This window comes from Abrus precatorius, unplaced genomic scaffold (genome assembly GCF_003935025.1).
Source record: "Abrus precatorius isolate BTA unplaced genomic scaffold, Abrus_2018 Scaffold2, whole genome shotgun sequence".
Classification (NCBI taxonomy): domain Eukaryota; kingdom Viridiplantae; phylum Streptophyta; class Magnoliopsida; order Fabales; family Fabaceae; genus Abrus; species Abrus precatorius.
In genome coordinates, this window is record NW_020874362.1 from 27,170,894 (window position 1) to 27,190,009 (window position 19,116).

General features: G+C 29.6%; 4 protein-coding genes across 4 annotated transcripts; 3 read left to right on the forward strand and 1 right to left on the reverse strand.

Moving 5' to 3' along the window:
* Positions 1-1,365: 1,365 nt before the first annotated feature.
* On the forward strand, positions 1,366-2,091 carry LOC113859740 (ethylene-responsive transcription factor ERF024-like). Its single transcript, XM_027492438.1, has one exon. It carries the CDS (start codon positions 1,366-1,368, stop codon positions 2,089-2,091), a length of 726 nt encoding a protein of 241 aa, XP_027348239.1.
* A 4,560-nt stretch (positions 2,092-6,651) lies between these two features.
* On the forward strand, positions 6,652-7,500 carry LOC113859299 (stress-response A/B barrel domain-containing protein At5g22580-like). The gene is made up of 2 exons (XM_027492106.1): positions 6,652-6,770; positions 7,075-7,500. Exons 1-2 carry the CDS (start codon positions 6,652-6,654, stop codon positions 7,271-7,273), a joined length of 318 nt encoding a protein of 105 aa, XP_027347907.1. The 3' UTR covers positions 7,274-7,500.
* Positions 7,501-8,958: 1,458 nt separating this feature from the next.
* Positions 8,959-9,932, forward strand: LOC113859741. Its single transcript, XM_027492439.1, has 2 exons — positions 8,959-9,697; positions 9,823-9,932. The coding sequence occupies exons 1-2, from the start codon at positions 8,983-8,985 to the stop codon at positions 9,930-9,932; spliced, it is 825 nt and encodes a 274-aa protein (XP_027348240.1). The 5' UTR covers positions 8,959-8,982.
* A 6,032-nt stretch (positions 9,933-15,964) lies between these two features.
* Positions 15,965-18,417, reverse strand: LOC113859244. Its single transcript, XM_027492054.1, has one exon. The coding sequence runs from the start codon at positions 17,659-17,661 to the stop codon at positions 16,756-16,758; it is 906 nt and encodes a 301-aa protein (XP_027347855.1). The 5' UTR covers positions 17,662-18,417; the 3' UTR covers positions 15,965-16,755.
* Positions 18,418-19,116: the final 699 nt, after the last annotated feature.

Below are 19,116 nucleotides of genomic sequence, written 5' to 3' on the forward strand. Positions count from 1 at the left end.
ATTTTTTTCTTAACCTATACATTTAATGCATTAGATGTAAAATTGTTAATAAACTTTAACTATGATAAAAAGTAAAAATCATTTAAGCTTATTTATAGCAAGAATTTAAAAATTGTTATAAAATTTTATGTTAAGATATGTTATTAATATTCATTCCATTGTAATCAATAATCATTATTTTTTCATTAATTTTTTTAAACTATTAATAAGTTATATTTATTTATAAATAAATTATTTTATCATTATAAATATTTTTTATCTTTGATTTTATTATATTTTTATAATTTATAATATTTTTTATTAAATTTTAAAATATATGATTGAATATTTTATATTTTAATTTAATTTAATCGTACAACGCACATGTTAGCTAGTTACATTGAAAACAATTTTTTTTTCTTTCTCATTTACACATGCATTTGATGTGTATAGAAAATGTATTTAGTAAGAATAATTTTTTTATATGAGAGTAAGAGACATAAATATATTTTTATTTTATTTTAATAAAATTTATTATTAAATTTATGAAAAATTTATAATTCTTAAAAATTTATTAAATAAATCTTTAAATAAGTTAACCATTTACCTACTATGAAAGCTACACACCATAGTAAGATACGGTTATAATGAGATAAAATATAAAATATCAATGATATAAATTATGCTTAAATTCACTGAATATGTTATTTAATTCAAGGATTAGAAACTAATCTTTACCCTTTTATTGACTAACATGACATTGTATTTTTGAAAAACTAATTGAAAAATATTGATTTTACAAACAATATACTTTTATAGTAATTTAATTAAAACTTATTAATAATACATTTTTTTATATGATTACCTAATCATAAATTATATAACAATAATTTTAAAAAAATTTATAATAATTAATTTTAATTTATATTTAATTAATCAATAATATAAAATCTTTATATGTATCTTCTAGATTATTTTTATACAGTTTAATACATAAAAAAAAAGCTATAACACAAAATATTGGGCCCCACCTCGTGGAGTCCCCACGTGGTTTCAAAACCATAGCTGCCATCAATCAGACGAAATGGCCAAAACATTCATAGCATCCGTGTGGCACATGTTCTTCTTCCTTCTCCGTGTAGTCTTCATGTTCAAGTCGCGTTTTAAATACACATAAAATTGGGTACCCAAATATTTGTATCATCTTTTTAACTATGCACCAACATTCTTCAACTCAACTCTTCACACTACCACACTTTTCCAATTTTCACTTCTTAGCCAATAATAGAAACTCCCTCTATACACCCTTATACTTGATCTTTTTCACGAAACACCACAAGTACGTTGTATTCCATAGTTATATATAATTAATTATATACACCCCATATGGACTTTGAGTATAATGAATGTCCTAATTTCACTTCACAATCATCATCATCCACTTTCATAAGCCATAAACTCTCAGCACCACCAAATCCTACTCCATTATGGGATTCATCAAACCCACAAACGAGTAATAATATTTCATCAAAAAGAAAAGCAGGGAGAAAGAAGTTTAAGGAGACTCGGCATCCAGTGTATAGAGGTGTAAGGCAAAGAAATGGTAACAAATGGGTGTGTGAAATTAGGGAACCAAACAAGAAATCAAGGATATGGGTAGGGACTTACACTACACCTGAAATGGCTGCTAGGGCACATGATGTGGCCGTGTTAGCACTTAGAGGAACCTCAGCAAAGTTCAATTTCCCTGATTCAGCTTTTCTTCTTCCACTTCCAAACTCATGTTCCCCTTCAGATATAAGGGCAGCAGCAGCAAAAGCAAACGCTACCTTTTCTTCCTCTCATAACAATTCTCGTGTTGTGGATACTGAAGACCCTTGTTTGGTTGAAGGGAATAGTCACAAAAGTGTATTGAATATCAGCATGCAAGATGTGGAGGGTGCACTTCATCATGATAATGATGCATTTTTGGATGAGGAAGCACTTTATAATATGCCAGGTTTGTTAGATAGTATGGCAGAGGGTTTGATTATTACCCCACCTTCTATGACTAGAGCAATGGATTCGGAAGATAATGGTTGTCAAATAGACCTTACTCTATGGACAGACTAATTATTCTATATATAAATAGTACATGTATTAAATTAATATATGCCCTTAATCAACGACACAAAAATAGTACACTGTCCTCTTTCTTCCAATTTTTTTTTTGAAAGAACTGTTCACTTCTTTAAGGTACCGTTTGGTCTCAAGACATAGAAATAATAAAAGACAGAAATACTAATGTTTATGTTATGTTTGTGTATTATGTTTGAAAGTAAAAATAGAATATTGTGTATTGCGTCTTTAAATGTAAGAAATAAGATAAAAAATAAGCGAGTTAAAGATAATATATGTAATTTTATATGATTATCAGAAGTATTTTGGTCTTTAAATGTATAGCCTTTGTGTCTCTTTTTCCAGATTTCAGGAAGTACACTAATATCCTTTTAATTTGTCTTCTTTGTATCTTTTCATGTATCTGTCTCTTGAACAAGGCACTAACTAAATATGATATGCGAGCATCTATGTTTTTGTTCCATGTCTCTGTTTCTGAACTAAATATTACCTAAGTGTGAAAAAAAAAAAATCAACATTGATTCAATGTAAATGTATCAATTAATGTCATTTGTGCTCTTTCTACCAATTTATTTTATTTACCTGCATTTGTACTAAAACCCACATTCGATAATTCTAAATCTGTAGCCTGCCTTGGGAATGACATTTTTGTTTTGTTATTAGTGACCTTTTAGATTTATAGAATTGAACTTGAATTTGTAGGGTTCACCCGTGACTGATATACGATTATTAATCACTGAAATCAAAAGTATCCTTTTTTTTTACTAACCTTTCTTTCACTTTGAGGATTTAGTATACTATATATGTATATGCAATTAATTGGCTATTGGGTCTTAATTCTGTAAGTACAATTCTTCGTGAGTTGAGTAATGGAAAAAAAGAGAAACAAACATCATCAATGATTGGGAATGTTGCAGTGTGATCTGTATAGAATAGGAATGAAAGTGTGTTCCTTGAGAGAGAAGTGCTACAAGAACTTTTTTTAACACATTGTTATTTACTAAAAATTTAAAAAGTTATGTACGTCCCACATTTACTTTAATAATTTTCACTTAAATTTTATAATATTTTTTATATTTTTGTAGTCTTAAACAAATTTTATTTAATAATTAAAAACTTATTAAAAAATATGTTAAAATAATGTGTCCCTAAATGGATAAAACAAAAGATGGTAATTACTTTGTTTTTTTTAATGAAAAAAAAAACAAAGAAGGAAAAAGTATAAATAGTTAGTTATGTATGTTCTTCTGGAAAAAATAAAAGAAAAAAAAGGAAAATATTGATCTTTAAAAATGTTTTATTTTTTATTTTTTCCTTAATTGTTATTTTCTTTCCTTCCGACCAAACAAATAAAGGATAAAAACACATAGGTAAACATGTTAGTTAAGTTCCACATGAATTTGTCAAACAACAATATTAGAATGAAAATAAATATTAGAAAAGAAAAAATAAATAAAAATGAAAGATACAAACTAAAATTTAAATTAATTCTGAAAAATATTAATTTCACAAGTTAATATAGGATATCCTAATATTCCAATGTTTAACCTATGAGAAAAATAGGACCATATTCATGAATCATTTTGCAAAGTTGATACTTCTCTTTCTTTTTTTGGTCCACAATATTCCTCTTCTTAAGTGACACGAATTCCCTTGCACTTGTTTTGGGTCGTGAATGTTTAACTTACACTGTTGTTTGGTTTTTCTCCTTTGGGCCCTTACCCTCTTCTTTATTTCAAAATCTGTTACCTATGGCTATGGATCTTTTTTAACAGTTATAGATATAGACCAGAAAAAAATTGTAGATGAAAGTGTATTCTTTTAAGTTTGATTATATTTCGTTTCTTTAGTTTCAATTATATGTAATTTTAGTTTTCTTTTATGTTTTTTCAGTGTAAATTAATTTTTTTAATTTTTAAAATTTACAAATACAGTTCCTGTTAATTTTATTAACCTAAAGTTCCTAATTTTTTTTCTATATTAAATTGTTTAAATTATCTTTTGAGATTATCCGTTTCAAACATCGTAAAATTAAAAAAAATCAAAATTTCCCTCTTCAAACTATAATCTCATATCTTTTAATAAAATCTTGTAAATTTTATCAAAATTTTACTGTTTTTTAAACTTTTAAAATTATTTTAATGTTCTAATTTCATTACAAAACCCAGAAACTTGGATAGAAAATGAAATTTTGAGAGTCTTAAATATAAAAAAATAAAATAATGGCGAGTGTATAATTTTAGAATTTGAGTTATAGCGATTACCAATATCCATCTTAGGTGTCTTTTTATAACATGTGGCACAAATTATACAAGTCATTACTAGAAAGTATTTTACATTTATAATTTAAATTTAGTTAAAAATTTATTTTAACGTAACATCCTTTAATGTTATTTTATCAAATATTAAAAAAATTACAAATGATATTTTGTTGTTATCTATTTTTTTTAAAACTCATCCATTGTTCTCTTAACCCTATCAAACCGATTGGGGCATTACAAGCAATGTGATTTTATTTTATGTGTTCAAGACATAATTTTTTTTTTATAAACCCTCTTAATTATTAAATTAATTATTTTTATATTTTTAAGACAATAACTGTGCATAAAGTTTTTATTTAATACTTTATAAAGTAGTAAAAAAAATATTAAGAGAATAAGCAAGAAGATATAATAAATGTCAATAACAAAAATTAATATTATTTTAACATTTAAAAATAAAAAATGAAAATAAACATAAAATTTCTTAGGAAAATGAAGGAATATTATAAAAGTCATGGAATTGTTAATTACATGCTTCTTGTAACTTACTAACTCATGTTTCAAACATTAAATTTCCCTTTATCACTCGGTCAAGCTTCACATTCTTAGCTCTGAATAAGATGCATGTGTGGAAAGAACTCAAAATATAAGGTTATAATCACAGAAGATCCAAATGAAAATAAGAGATTTTAGTTTTACCCACAAATATTTCCACTGGTACACTGCAATAAAAAATCTGTTTCTCTCTGAAAGTAATTTAGGAGTAAACATAGAAGTCTATTCTTGATTAAACGTGTCATCAATTATTGAAATTCTGATTATAGTGATAAGAGAAACTTTTCTTAAAAAGTCAACACAAATAATTCAATTCTATTAATTTTTTCTTGTTCGTTAACTGGTGATTAAGACAGATTAACAATTGCATATTGGTCTTATTAGAGCATCCATTATCAAATAATACATTTCTTTCTGACATTATGACATATCATTTCATATCCAGCTAAATGTGTCTATATAATATTGGAAACGTGACTTGTAACAATACACTACTGAAAATTCACATAAACGGTAAAGCAAAACATTGTTAAAAGTTAAAATAAAATAAAATAAAGGGGGTTAATTCTAGGGCTATTCAGATAGACAGTGAGAGCAAAATCAAGATCAAAGTGAGTGAGGAACAGTGTCGACTATTCTGAAATTTTATAGAAGTTAAGCTATCAGAGTAACTTCTCATTTACTTATTTAAAAATAGCAAACTCATCCAAAAGCTACTTCCTAACTTTCATATAATCTTTTTATTGTTTTAACAAATTGGCAACTTTGATTACATACTATATGAGGGTGACTTCCAATGATAATTCATAATTGGTTCAAGAAGTATAGACTTGATTTTCTTTAAACAAAGTCTCGAGTTCTAATATTGTAAATGAAAAAATTATCAATAAAAGAATTAACTCTACCATGTAAATGCTTTTGACTTAAACAGAATTGACTTGTGTGGAAAATACTTGTGTTTAGACCAACAATACAAAGTTTACTTTTCCATTAGAACTTTTAAAAAATTGACAAATAAGGTGAGAAGCCCCAATGTCCCATGGTATAGTGGAGCAAGTGTATTCTAATACAGTTTATTAAATTGAGTAAAATAAAATATATTTTATATGAAGTAAATAGCCATGTGAAGACACGTCTAGCAATCTGAAATTGCATGAGTTGATGAAAACCACAGAGAAATGAGAAAGACCCTAGAAGTTGAGTTAAGATTCCTTAACGACAAGTACAAGCATTATGTCATGCATATATTAAAGTTCAATAATTTACCTTGGTGTTGCACATGGCAAGGACAAAAGGAATAGTCCATTAAACAGCACCATTTTTCTGCATATGCTAATAGAAAAAAGTCACTGAATGAAGGAAAGAGTCTGCCACATACATTATAATAAGTGAGGCCAACCCATAACCCAAACTTCTAGAGGGAAATGACACCAAGGGTGTGTCATTCATGTGCAACAACGACAATTGCATTAGACAATTTTAACTGGCAATGTGGGTAAGAAGCTGCACACTGATGGGTCTATATATGAAAAGTGGTACCTTTCCTAATTTTGAGCCGTAGATTCTGTCTCCTAAAACGTTTTTGGTAACTGATTACTACCAACATTGCGGTGAAACCGGTCATGAAGACAGATAGTGACTGTAAGAGTTGACTGGCTAATTGTGCATATTGTAGGTTTTGTGCATATATATTTGGCTACTGGGGACTGGTTTTGTTCATAGGAGTTGTAGTGTAGCCATGGGGACTTTCAATCACTGTGTGATTATTAAGTTCAAGGATGGTGTGGTAGTAGAAGAACTCATCCAAGGGTTGGAGAAGATGGTCTCTGGGATTGAGCATGTCAAGTCCTTTGAATGGTATAATCATATAATATATGAATTTGCTTTGTTTTATGATAGTTATATTGTAGTAAAGACTACATAATCTTTTAGCATATTTTGGGCATCCATAGAGTTTCCTGTTTGAATACATAACTTATTTAAGCAGTTTATTATAAGGTCTTTTTAAACGATTACTTATACTATAAATTGAACGATAAAATTTATTAGAATAAACTAAAAATAACTTATTTTATTACAAAGAGTTTATTGAAACAAGATTAAAAGATTTTGAGTCAATTCTCATGTGCTTTCTATATTATGTTTATGTGTTGTATAACAGGGGAAAGGACATTGAAAGCCAAGATATGCTAAGGCAAGGTTTCACTCATGCTTTCTTGATGACATTCAATGGGAAAGAGGAGTTCAGTGCATTTCAGACTCACCCAAAACATGTTGAATTCTCGGGAATATTTTCACCTGCTATTGAGAAGATTGTGGTGCTGGATTTCCCATCTAACATTGTCAAAGCACCGGCATGATCCTCAACATATTCAAGCAATTGAAGTTTCCATCTTTAAAGTGTATGCATGTGTGTGCATCCGCAATTTGTAGTCTATTATGGGTTACTCCTAAAAGTTGTTATGCAATTTAAACTTTATAAGCTCGTTTTTTCCCTCCTAATTAATGGAAAATTCTAGAATTGGTATTTGTTAATACTAATTCACTCTATATTTCTACTGCCATTTGATATGTATCAGCACATTCTAGAGGCCTCCAATCTCCAGAACACACACACAGATTGTAACAAAAAATTATAAATAGGCACTCTTATGCTTTGTTTCTTTGCCTTGAAAGGATAATCATGTTTTACACTGGGTGTGATGAATGTGAATAATATGAGCCCCTTGAATGAATGATTTCTATTTGCTTACTGAGGAGGAAGTTGTGAGTGCTAAAGTGTGAAAACATTATCATCTATCAAGGTTGCTTACTAAAGTTATTTACTCAAGAGAAATTTGGGTAGGCAACTCCAGCACAGTTTCGTGACTGGTTGGACTTTGGTACTAGTTAAGTCATATTTTCCCAAAATAGATTCTGATTTTTACTTTTTAGTCAAAATCAGATCATTTTTGCTCTTTACTCTGGTTCTTTTTTATTTTTCACTTTTTACCTATTTCCCATTTTGGTTACTTTACTCAGCGGATGCATTTATCTTTAAAAGAATAATATTTTTATACTTACTTTCCTTTATATTTTATGCCTTTTTTTATTTATCTATTTTTTTTCATCACACCATTTATCATATTTCTATTTTCTTCTTTGTTCCTTTTTCCTCTACTTATCTCTTTAATTCCTACCTCCATTTCAAACCCGATTGAGCGGTGTGAAAATATCATTGCTGTAATTTTTACTCTCAAACTTTGTTATATGAGTATAGTGTCTCTAGTGGCATGGGTGGTAACATTGAGTTGAAAGAGACCAATCCAACTAATATAACGGTATGCAGTTTTAAAGTATGTTCATTTAAGTTTGTTAATTTATTTTACTAAAGATGTTTTTATAACCATCTTAAGATATTTTACTTCATCTGTGATATATGTTTTGTTCTGAAATGTATATATTTTTATCTTTAACTTAATTTTATCATAACTTACTATATGAAAGCCTAATTTCTTACACACACATATATATGCACGGGCCTTCTGAATTCACGTCCTACGTGAACAGCTGCATCTTCCACATTTTGGTTGCTTGATTGACACATTGAACATTTCAATGTTACAATAAACAGCTGTGGTCAAGACCGAGTGAATAACATCGTTTGCCTTGCCTAAAAAGAGCCTAAGCACCAAAGCAACTTTTTTTTTTTAAAGTGAGACACCAAGCAACTTTAGTAGGGCAGGAAATGATGATTATCAATAGTGAAAGACATTTAAAACACTTTTATGAAGGATGGCCTTATAAAAGTTGTACTCCATGTGGGAGAGCAAATCACAAAGAAAGCTTTGAATTTTGAAGCCTAGGATTCCTTCTCAAAGCTATGTGACCTTTTCTCTAGTGACTTAAACTAAAGGAAGGAAAAAGACAGTCATTAATCAAGCCATGGGGCCAACTTGTAAAGTGATTTGGAAGTAGTGTTTTCTCGAGTACTTAAAACTAAGATTTTCCCATCTACTATGATCCTGAAAGAAACCTTATAGGAATCAAACAATTAAGCAAAAATTTTATGCATTGTTAGAGAAAAGGGATGAACATCAAGCCATTCAAGAAACTCCATCTTTTTCATTCTTTACTCATATTCAATATCATATTATGTTCTTCTATACCCCAAAATAATCATGTGAACTACTGTGAGAATATCAGAACTCAAACACCTTTCTTGAATTCAAATTTTTCTATATTTGGGAGCATTACCCTTTGCACCTCTCAGAATCTCTACTTCAGAACATCCCTTGGCCTTTTTGAGGTTTCATCAATTGACTATACTGGTATATTACTAACCATCACTCACTCATCTTGTTCCTCTCTCCAATATGTTTCTCCTCTGGCTATCACAGCTGGTTTTCCTTCTCCAGAACCTAACTCACTTGTTCTCTTCAATTGCTCAAGTAGAAAAGAACCAATTTTACCATTCATGAAAAATTGTAGAGACTTGTATAAATGTGAAGGTGCTACTTCTCCATCTTTTAGGACTCAGGAGCAAGAGAAATATCCTTATTCATGTTTAGTTGTTGAAGATCTGCAAAAAGTGGATAGTGATTTTCATCCTGAACATTTGAACTGTTCTCATTATAGTTGGGTGCATAGAAGTACATCACATGGTGGACATAACAAAGGATATAAGGTGGGAACAAGGATATCTGTTGATATTCCACGTGTACCAGAAATTTGTAAAGGGTGTGAAAATCCTAATGGAAGCTGTGGTGCTGGGTTGAATTGTTTATGCCACCCAAAAGAGTGTAGTAAGAACCTTGATCTTTTTCATGCACAAAGAATTTTATTTTGGTTGTTATTTGTTTTGAGTTGTGATGAAAATATGAAATGGCTTGATGATTCTGACTCGGTGATTGTGATGATAATTTTGCAGAAGACAAGGTCATCTCCAAGGCTATGTCCATAAAATCTACTGGTAGTGTTTTTTCCTCTTTTCTTTCTTTTATTGGTTCAGTTACAGTAGGCTTCTTCATGTATGTGTAAGGAAGCTTAATTATGGACTGAATTGTTAGGTTAGAGCACTTGTTAGTTGTACATATATCATTTGCTATATGCATCTAGTATATATAAGGATAAAACTTCAATGTAATAGCATACGTGTTTTTGGGTGTTACTCCAATCAAAATTGAAGTTTTACCTCAGTAATCACCATAATCAAAGTTGGTGCTGATTTCTGATACGTAACTAATTTTAGTTGAAGACAATTACTTAGGATACAGTACTTCAGTTTTATCCTATATATAATCTTTGAATCTCATCTGCATATTGTACTTATGCCCAAAACAGTGATTGACACTGCTTAGTCCTGACCAAAATGGATGGTAATAAGAGTATTGAACACGAACCATCTATTTATCTGAAGAATTTCAGGTAAGTGCAGATTGAAACTTTGTTAGGAGTGGAAGCTGAAATAATCTTTCCACAAATTACATGTCCAGGGCACAAAATATGTAAAAATCACACTAGAGAACGCAGCTTTCTAATTCTGAGGAAACTATTGACTAAAAGTTATCTTGCACAGGAGAATTTCACTGCCCCAATCAGACTGATTGAAAACACAAGTGTCATTCAAATCTGATCTTGGCAAGTATTTGTACATAACATCAGCTAAGAATGCACCAAATACAGTTATTCCTTATCAAAATAAACGCAAAACAAACTTAGGAAAAACCGAGATGATTACTCTTAATTATCATATCCTTAATGACAAGTATTACAAAAGAATCAAATTATACTCGCAATCATTCACTAGCTAGCTATATCTCCTACTGCAGAATCTCCTTCATAGCCAGTAGCTACACAAAGTAGCTTCTGAATTAGCTTTATATCTTGTAAAGCGTGAAATAGTTGCTGTTCTATATGATCTCTTATGCCATATCAGAAACATCTTATAGACTTTAGTTATAGAGTGGAGAATTTTTTTTTTCCTATGTAAGAGTTGAATTTCGGCCTAAGAAAAATGTGGTACAAAACCATTTCAGAAGCATATTGGGGATATAATACATGCACCGTAGTTGATCTAATGATTCATATTGCCCTTACTGTAATGCTAACTGAAACACACTTAAGGCCCTAACAAAGTTTTCTTCTGTGAGAGATCTATAAAAATAACTGAGACATGATGAAATAGTAATATTAATGTGTCAAAAATACATGCTTAATCATACGAATAGCAACGTAAATAAAGCTGCCATATCAATTTACATTGTAGAGGACAAAAAAAGCACAGCAGTGGATGACAAAAAGTACAATCACATGGAACAGTCATAAATTAGAATAGTTACCTCATAACAATGTAAACAGGAAAATGAGGGGCAATCAAAATTAATCACTTAAACTATCAAACTTGAATAAAACATAACAATGTGATATCAATGTAAAAATCAAGTACAACCACGAAACCAAGATAAGAAAAATGAAGTAGATGAAAAACAAAACATAAATTTACCACGATGTTTTTCCACGGAACAAGGCATAATTCAATTCGGTAACACTCATTCTTTAAAGAAGTGACTAAATTATTGCGTTCTAATCTCTCAATTATTTTGTATAGATAGAAATTTTTTTATGCAAAAGGTACATATTTATTATATTAAAATTATAAAAATATAATAAATATTTCTCTTCTCAAATAAGATTTTAATATTATTAATTGTTTATCCCCCAATCTTTAAAGCTGAGATTAACATTTTTCTTTCTTTTTTTTTTTGGTCAATTAACATTTTCCTTATTTATATTAATGACATGCCGTACCCTACTTCTAGTTGGGCCCACTAGAAAACCAATCAATGTTTAAAAAAAAACTTGGCCCACAACTACACATTAACTATCCACTGGAATGGAATGGGCTTTAGGCAAAGAGCATGTGACAAGTGGTCTTGGACTCAAATGTAACCCAGGCCCCACATCCTTATGCATACAACGCTTCCTTCATTTCCCATCATACTTAGTTTTCCAAGCTGGCACAACAAACCACTATAAATGCAGCCCTAAATTTACTTTTTGCAGGTTAAATATTAATGTATATATTATTTAAAGCACTAAGAACTAATATTACTTAAAAAAATATTTTTGATTAATATTATTTAAAATATATTTATTTTTCTAATAGTATAAAAATTATTTTTTATAAATATATATAGCTGATGTGGCAACACGTGTTAGGTGTTAGGAAAAGAAAAGCTGAAGCTGAGCAAACCCAACAAAAGCTGCGTTTAGACGTTTCCAGATGATGGTCTGGTCATTTCATTGTAATTTTCAATATTATCCCAAGAAACCTTCCAAGATAAAAATCCTTGGGTATGAGTGAACTACTCATAAAGCTTATTACCATTTTAAAAGTTGTAAGAAAAAAGCTATTAATTAAACAAAAGATTATTTTTTCTCTATAACTTGCACCTAAATCATGATTTGAGAATTACGTGGGAAAAACTAAATACATTATTAGTCTTAAATAATCACAAAAATACGTTGTGAAAACTAGAGTATATTCACCATGCACCCTATTTTAATCTTGTTTTTCAAAAGATAAAAGTGAAACCATTCCAAATATTTTACAAGGCATAAGCCAAACGTACACAAATGTTTGCCAGTCTCATCTTTAATTTATTTAAAATCAGAATTGTGAAAATAAATGAGTTAGTTCTATAAAATTAAAATTAACTATTTATTCAAGTTTTCTTTTTTATTTTTGGTAAGATGGAAAACAAATGAAGAAGTAAAAAACACAAAAAATAAAATAAATCAAAGCATGAGAGAGATTTAAAGGCTTTAATATAATTGTTAACGTTTTAATTTGTTTTCAAATTAATATTTATTTATTTTAAACAATAAGTTTTTTAATACAATTTAAATAAAATATTTATTAGATAAGGTAAATGAATTATCAATATATATATATATATAAATTCAACACAAAATATAATTAATAAATTAAAATAAACAGAAATTCAAAATGTGAATCCAAACGTACTCATAAACTAAATTTAATTCACTTTTATAACGTATTACCACTTGACTATTGATGCAACAGGGTGATGCAAATTTAAACATGGAATGCAGATTAAAGTGCATAAATTATTTTACCGTAATAATCTCAACTATTAATATATTTTTTCAAAATAAAATATTAATAAAAAATATTATTGAAGTGCATAAACAGGCTAAAAAGTAATGTTGTCAACTTCAATCCAACTAAAGAGAGTTGGTGAACTGCCATAGCCTTAAAGATAGGGACACGAAGGAGAAGTGGGATACAGTTATGTTAATTGTTAAACACAGAACATAGATAGACTTAAGGGTAAACAATGATGTCAAATCAAATTTGCATCCACTTGTATTACAAGAACTGACATCATTGTTAAAGTAAGGGTAAACAATGTTATGTTATAGCCTATGAAAACATTGGTTGTATAATTGTTATGTTAAACACAGAAATAGACATAAGGGTAAACGATGTGTGTGTTTCTGGGGGTATATGTTATGAAAAAAATTGCTTGGAATTTTAAAGTTAGGACTACACTATTCTCATGAATGGCAAGCAAAGAATTAAGAATACACATTTTGGGAAAGTCACATGATATTTTGATGATGTGTGTGCATATATATAACAAATAACTTGTCAAATACTTGTAGAGTTCTCAAAAAAATTTAGATGGTTATATAAAGTTGCTCTTACGTTTATCAAGATGGAACGATGGATTTTCTGGGATTTCGATTATCTTGAGTAGACAAAATTTGAAACAACTCATAAGCTATCATGTTTTAGCCAGAATTGCACAAGCACACACCAATGCTCTTGTGAGACACTTTAGTTGTCAAAGCAAAGGTAAAAAAACAAGCCATCCAATTTGATCAACTTGGCACCCGAAAACATAAAGGCCTCATTAAAAATCGTGTTGTTAGAATGTTCTTTCTTTTCTTGAACTTAAATCTCATAAGTTAGCACGTATTTGTTTTAGTTAATTTTATTAAGATAATATTTTTATAAAAAAAATTAAGAAAAGCAGTTACTTTTTAAAGTGTGGCCTTATATTAGTTAATAGTTTGACAAAATAATTATTATTTTTAAGAGAATTTTTATAAACTAATTATTATTTTATAAATAATTCATAGTCATTGTGTATAAAATATGTTATGTTCTGCTATAGATATAAGTTATATACTTTTGGTTTTTCTGTTTTCCTAAAAGATTTTTTCCACATTATTTTTTTCTAACCTAATCCACATTGCTTGGTTGACATCTCTGACTTGCATACAGAAAAGGAAGGCATCTCTAATTTTAGTCAATATAAATGATTTTGAAGGGTTTAGGGTTTAGAGAGGGGGAGCCAAAGAGGGCCACCACTAAGATAATTATAATGGTCCATTTTATTGGAAACAATTAATTTATTTTTATTGATAGATATAAAATATTGTTTTTTTTTACTGATTGTATAAAAGGAATATTTTTTTATTATAATTTTTATAAATAGCTCAAATTAAATCTCATGTTTTCAACTACAACAACTACTTGCTATAAGGAGAAAAATGTGCCCTAAACCAAATCAATTGTGAGATAATATGCACATGTTAGTATAACAAGGAAGTCAGTTCATTATAAATCAGTGATTTGCTTCTCAGAAAGTCAGAATCTGGTTTCAGAAAATGCCCATCCTTTTCAACTTAACCAAGTGATAGCAAACCTAACATTGATTTTTCTAAGATTAGTGGAGTGGCTAAAACTCTACTTTTGAAAAATATCAAAGACTAAAGCAATGTATTACATGATTAACTTCATGTGCAATAAAAATTATGAATATAAAATAAAAAAATATTAATAATATATTCCTTTTTTTCTAAATTATTCAAACATTTAACATAACTGTAAAATTTGTGTGTCTAACGGTACATTTTTTAATAAATATTTTGTAATTAATTTGTTTTTTAATAATAAATTAACTTATTAAACAAGTGTTTTTGTAATTATATTATATTTTAATAATATATAAGTTGATAGCAATTTTCCAACTTTTAATTAGCGTACACGGTCTTCTTAAAGAGCGTGTGTAAGAGTTTTTAATAACTGAGGAAAGTAACATCCACCAAAAGAACCTAACATGCAAAATCTGTACTATGATTATGGACTTCTTACCTTCTTGCCATCATCCTGACACGAAGCATAATGGAAGAGCACTCTTTGGCGAGAAATAATTATATACTCAGTCAAAAAGATAAGGAAATAGAATTTAAAGATGATCCTGTTCGTAAATAGTGATGCTTAAGACATCTTTCCACTTTATTTTGAACAAATGTGAAAGGAAAAAGCAGAATAGTGCCCAGAAAAAGTGATTCAAATCGATTTTTTGGGCCATATGTTTCAGTAGAGAAACTCTTTAGTTAGATAATTGAAGAGTTGTAGATTATATCCAAAGCAGATATGCCTCAATTTTGCCAAAATGATCATTGCTTTTGTCAATGTTACCAATTTCTGTTTTTTTTTTCTTCTCACGTTCCTTTTTCACGTCTTGGACCTCATTTTTTTAAAAAAATTCTTTATCTTTATCTCATAGTATCGTTTTTACAATTATTATTTATAAGTACTTTAATAGTGTCATTATTTATTTGATATTTTTTTATTACATCTATTTTTTTTAGTCTTTTTTGAAGAATTGACATTCCAAAAAATATTTATCAGCATTTTCGTTTCAAAAATTGTTTTTGTAAACACTATAATGGGTTTCTACACCTAAAAGTTGAAAACAATAAAAAAAGAAAAAAGTAATGCTGCTTAAGTATTTATAAATCAGAATTATTTCATTTATCATATCTATTTTCTCACCCTCTCTTTTTTGATGGGTGTATATACTTGGATTAATTTCAAATGAACATTTCCCTTATTTTAACAATTCATGCACCCACAAATTAGCTGGTAATCATTTGTTTCTGGAAGTGAACTCGAGAATTTGAGGGGCCAAAGAGTCATAAACACATGTCAAGGCATCTCAGGACAGAGGAATAGGCCATCATAGACAATCAAAGGTTCCACCACGCCAGTAAAGACAAGCCGATTATTTAAAATGTTGGAGCGTGGTTTGAATGATTTTGATATGACAGTGACTCAACCAAACCAAAGCTAATTTTCCCTCTAAAGTTGTTCAAGCTTCAATGCTCTGTAAATTACTCTACTCTAGCATTGAATTGTGTTTGAAGTTTTGAATTGCTATATGAGAAGCAAATGGAAAGACATCATACCTTGTCGTGTAATGTGACTCCATTAGTTGGACGGTTATCATCAAAAAAACATTTTTATCTTTTAATGAAAGATTATGGTTAGGACATTGGTCATTCCATCCATAACATTCTTTATGTTTATTTCCTATAAAGGCCTGGCAATTCAACATGAAAATCAAACTTTCTCATCCATTACCCGTTTTGCAAATTTTCATTGACGTCCATGTCATTAAACTGAAAAGCTTGTTTGTGCAGTGCACTCTCTTGGAGTTCTAATCAATTTGGACATTTTCCTATGACTACATGCTTTTGTTTGGTTGATAAGAAAATCGATATTGGACACTTCTAGTAACATGCAAACCAGTCAGTTCCACACGGGTCCAAGGATAAACGCAGAGAAATGACTCATTTTTCTGCTATAACTCAAATTTCTAAAAACTCTAAATGATTGTCTTTCTCTTTCCTAGGATAAAAAAGAATGAGTATATGTATCCTTTCAAGAGGAAAGGAAAATAAGAGTTAAGGCAAGGAAAATAAAAGAATAAGAGATTAAGACAAAGAAAGAAGTTACAAAAATTAAGATGAACAAGTTCCCTTATGAGCTCTTACAGGCATAGATCAACAAGGAGAATTCAACTGTGTCTTTATCTTTCTGTGCAATCTTCTCCTCTAACCACAACCTGCTATCCATTCCACTCCTGGTCCTGAACATGAACACTGCATATCCAGAAGCAGGGTTGAAGAACCAATCATGAACATCCCAAAGCAAATCCACCAACAACCCATCAACAAAAATTGTTTGATTACCCCTAAAATTCCACTGCAACCTCTTCACACGAATCACTGTCTTCTTATCAATGCACACAGAAAGAACAGGATACTTGAGCCCTTCATTTTCCACACTGCATCTGATCATAACATCATGCCACGTGCCAGTGTCACAGAACTGAGCCTTAGTGTTATAAAGGGTGTTACCTGAACAATGTTCCCTTCTTGATACAAGTGAAACCTTAGCCATAGGAGTGCTAGTTTTGAACCTCTTGGCCACAGCTTCTTCAGCCATGTCACCAAGCACCAAACCTATTTCTGAATCAACAAGAATCACAACATAAAACCCTTCAACAGGTTCTGGTCCAGCATCATACTTGGCATTTGAAAGATCCCACATGACTTCAATCTTTAACTCATGAGAAGACTCTATCAATTTGCTACCCTTTTTCTTCCTGAAAAAGCGTGAATTGGTGTTGAGTCTGAAGGGTGAAGGGTCTTCATCTCCGAAGCTTATGCTGAGTCCTTGGTTGGAGTGGCTCTTACACCAAGTGACGGTGATGAGAAAGTGCTTCAGCGTGGAGAGAAGTATTTTGTAGACACTTGAGATTGAGTTTTGTGTTGAAGGTGCAGCGGTGGGAGAGATGCAAGTGTTGTTTGAGTAGCTAGAACATGAGTAATAGTGAGACACGTTCACTGAGTTCTCGCTGAAACAAGAAACTATGTCTCTCATTTTAATGCATAAGAGTGCTTGTGAAGGGAAAGTGAATACAAAGATCTGAACTTTTTGGAGAAACGGGTAACGGGTTGTTCTTGTTTTCTGGCTTCTACGAAGAAATCATGAGCTCTAAGAACCATGGAGAGAAGGAGGTTATGGTTGCATTTTCTAATCTCTTGGTTTTACGAAAAAGGGGGAAACTCAGAGGAAGAAGACTTGGCAAATCGGTTTTTCTGTCAGGTTCATTGCCATTTTAACATGACACAATCTCTCTCTCATATTATAATAACAATTTTTTAAATTCGCATAACATTTTATAAAAAATTATAAAATTCAATGCAATTTAGTACTTTAATATTATTAAATGACACATTTTCAATTAAAAAAAACTATAATATATAATTTTTTATATGTTGCATAAATTAGAAAATTTTAAGTAATAATATGCATTTTATTCATGAGAAGGAAGAGGTGAGAAGATTGAGGCAGAAACCTAAGTGGTGTGGTTTTTTCAATGTGATTTGCCAGTTAATAACTTAATGGTGCAATTTAATAATAAAGAAATGAAAAGGAATGAGAAAAGAAAAAAGGAAAGTTGCCAAAAAAGTTGATCCTCTGTTTCAGCACTAGTTGTCACACGATCATGTTTTTCTTTGAATTTCATACCTCGGATTTGGTGATTATTAATAACCTCAATTAAGGAGAAAATGTTACGAGCACTTTATTAGGCACAGGAGGCGTTAGTGGTCAAGAATGAAAAAAAAAAAAAACGGACATCAATAAAAAAGAAAAAAAAAAAAACAGAGGAAAAGAAAAAACAGAGGAATCCCCTTTATTTCTCTCTCAACCTTCCCTTCTTCTTTTCTTATATTAATTTCTAATGTTACGAGCAATTATTATGTGAGTTTCGATGCTTTGTTAAGTATTGATCGACGCTTCTTAATACAAAAATATTCAGTTTTGTCGGAATCCTTTACGAGTTGTCGCATTCACTCCCATTCTAACTTTTCATTTTTGTAAACGCTTGTCTCTAACCTTCAATTTTTTTAAAAAAATTGATTAGAATTATAATAATCTTAAAATTCTTTTTATCTAACATAAAAAGTATTTTCAATTTAATATATTGGAATCAACAAATTTTAAATAAGAAATATTTTATATTAAAATTTAAATTTAACTATAATAAATAAAAATATTTTCTCAAACGATGACTTATCATTGTTAGTCCACCCTAAGGTGATGATAGCACACACAAGTTTCAACATTTTTTTAGCATGATAAGCTTAATAATAAAATTCAACTAAAAATATAATGTCAATTTAATTATGAGATTGCAAAAAAAATAAAATCAAATGAAAACAACTTCACATAATTATATTCATAGTATTTATATTTTAATTTATGTTATTTTATTTTTTAAAATTTTAATCGTTTATATTTAGTTCTTGGAGTGTTTTAATTGTTTAAATT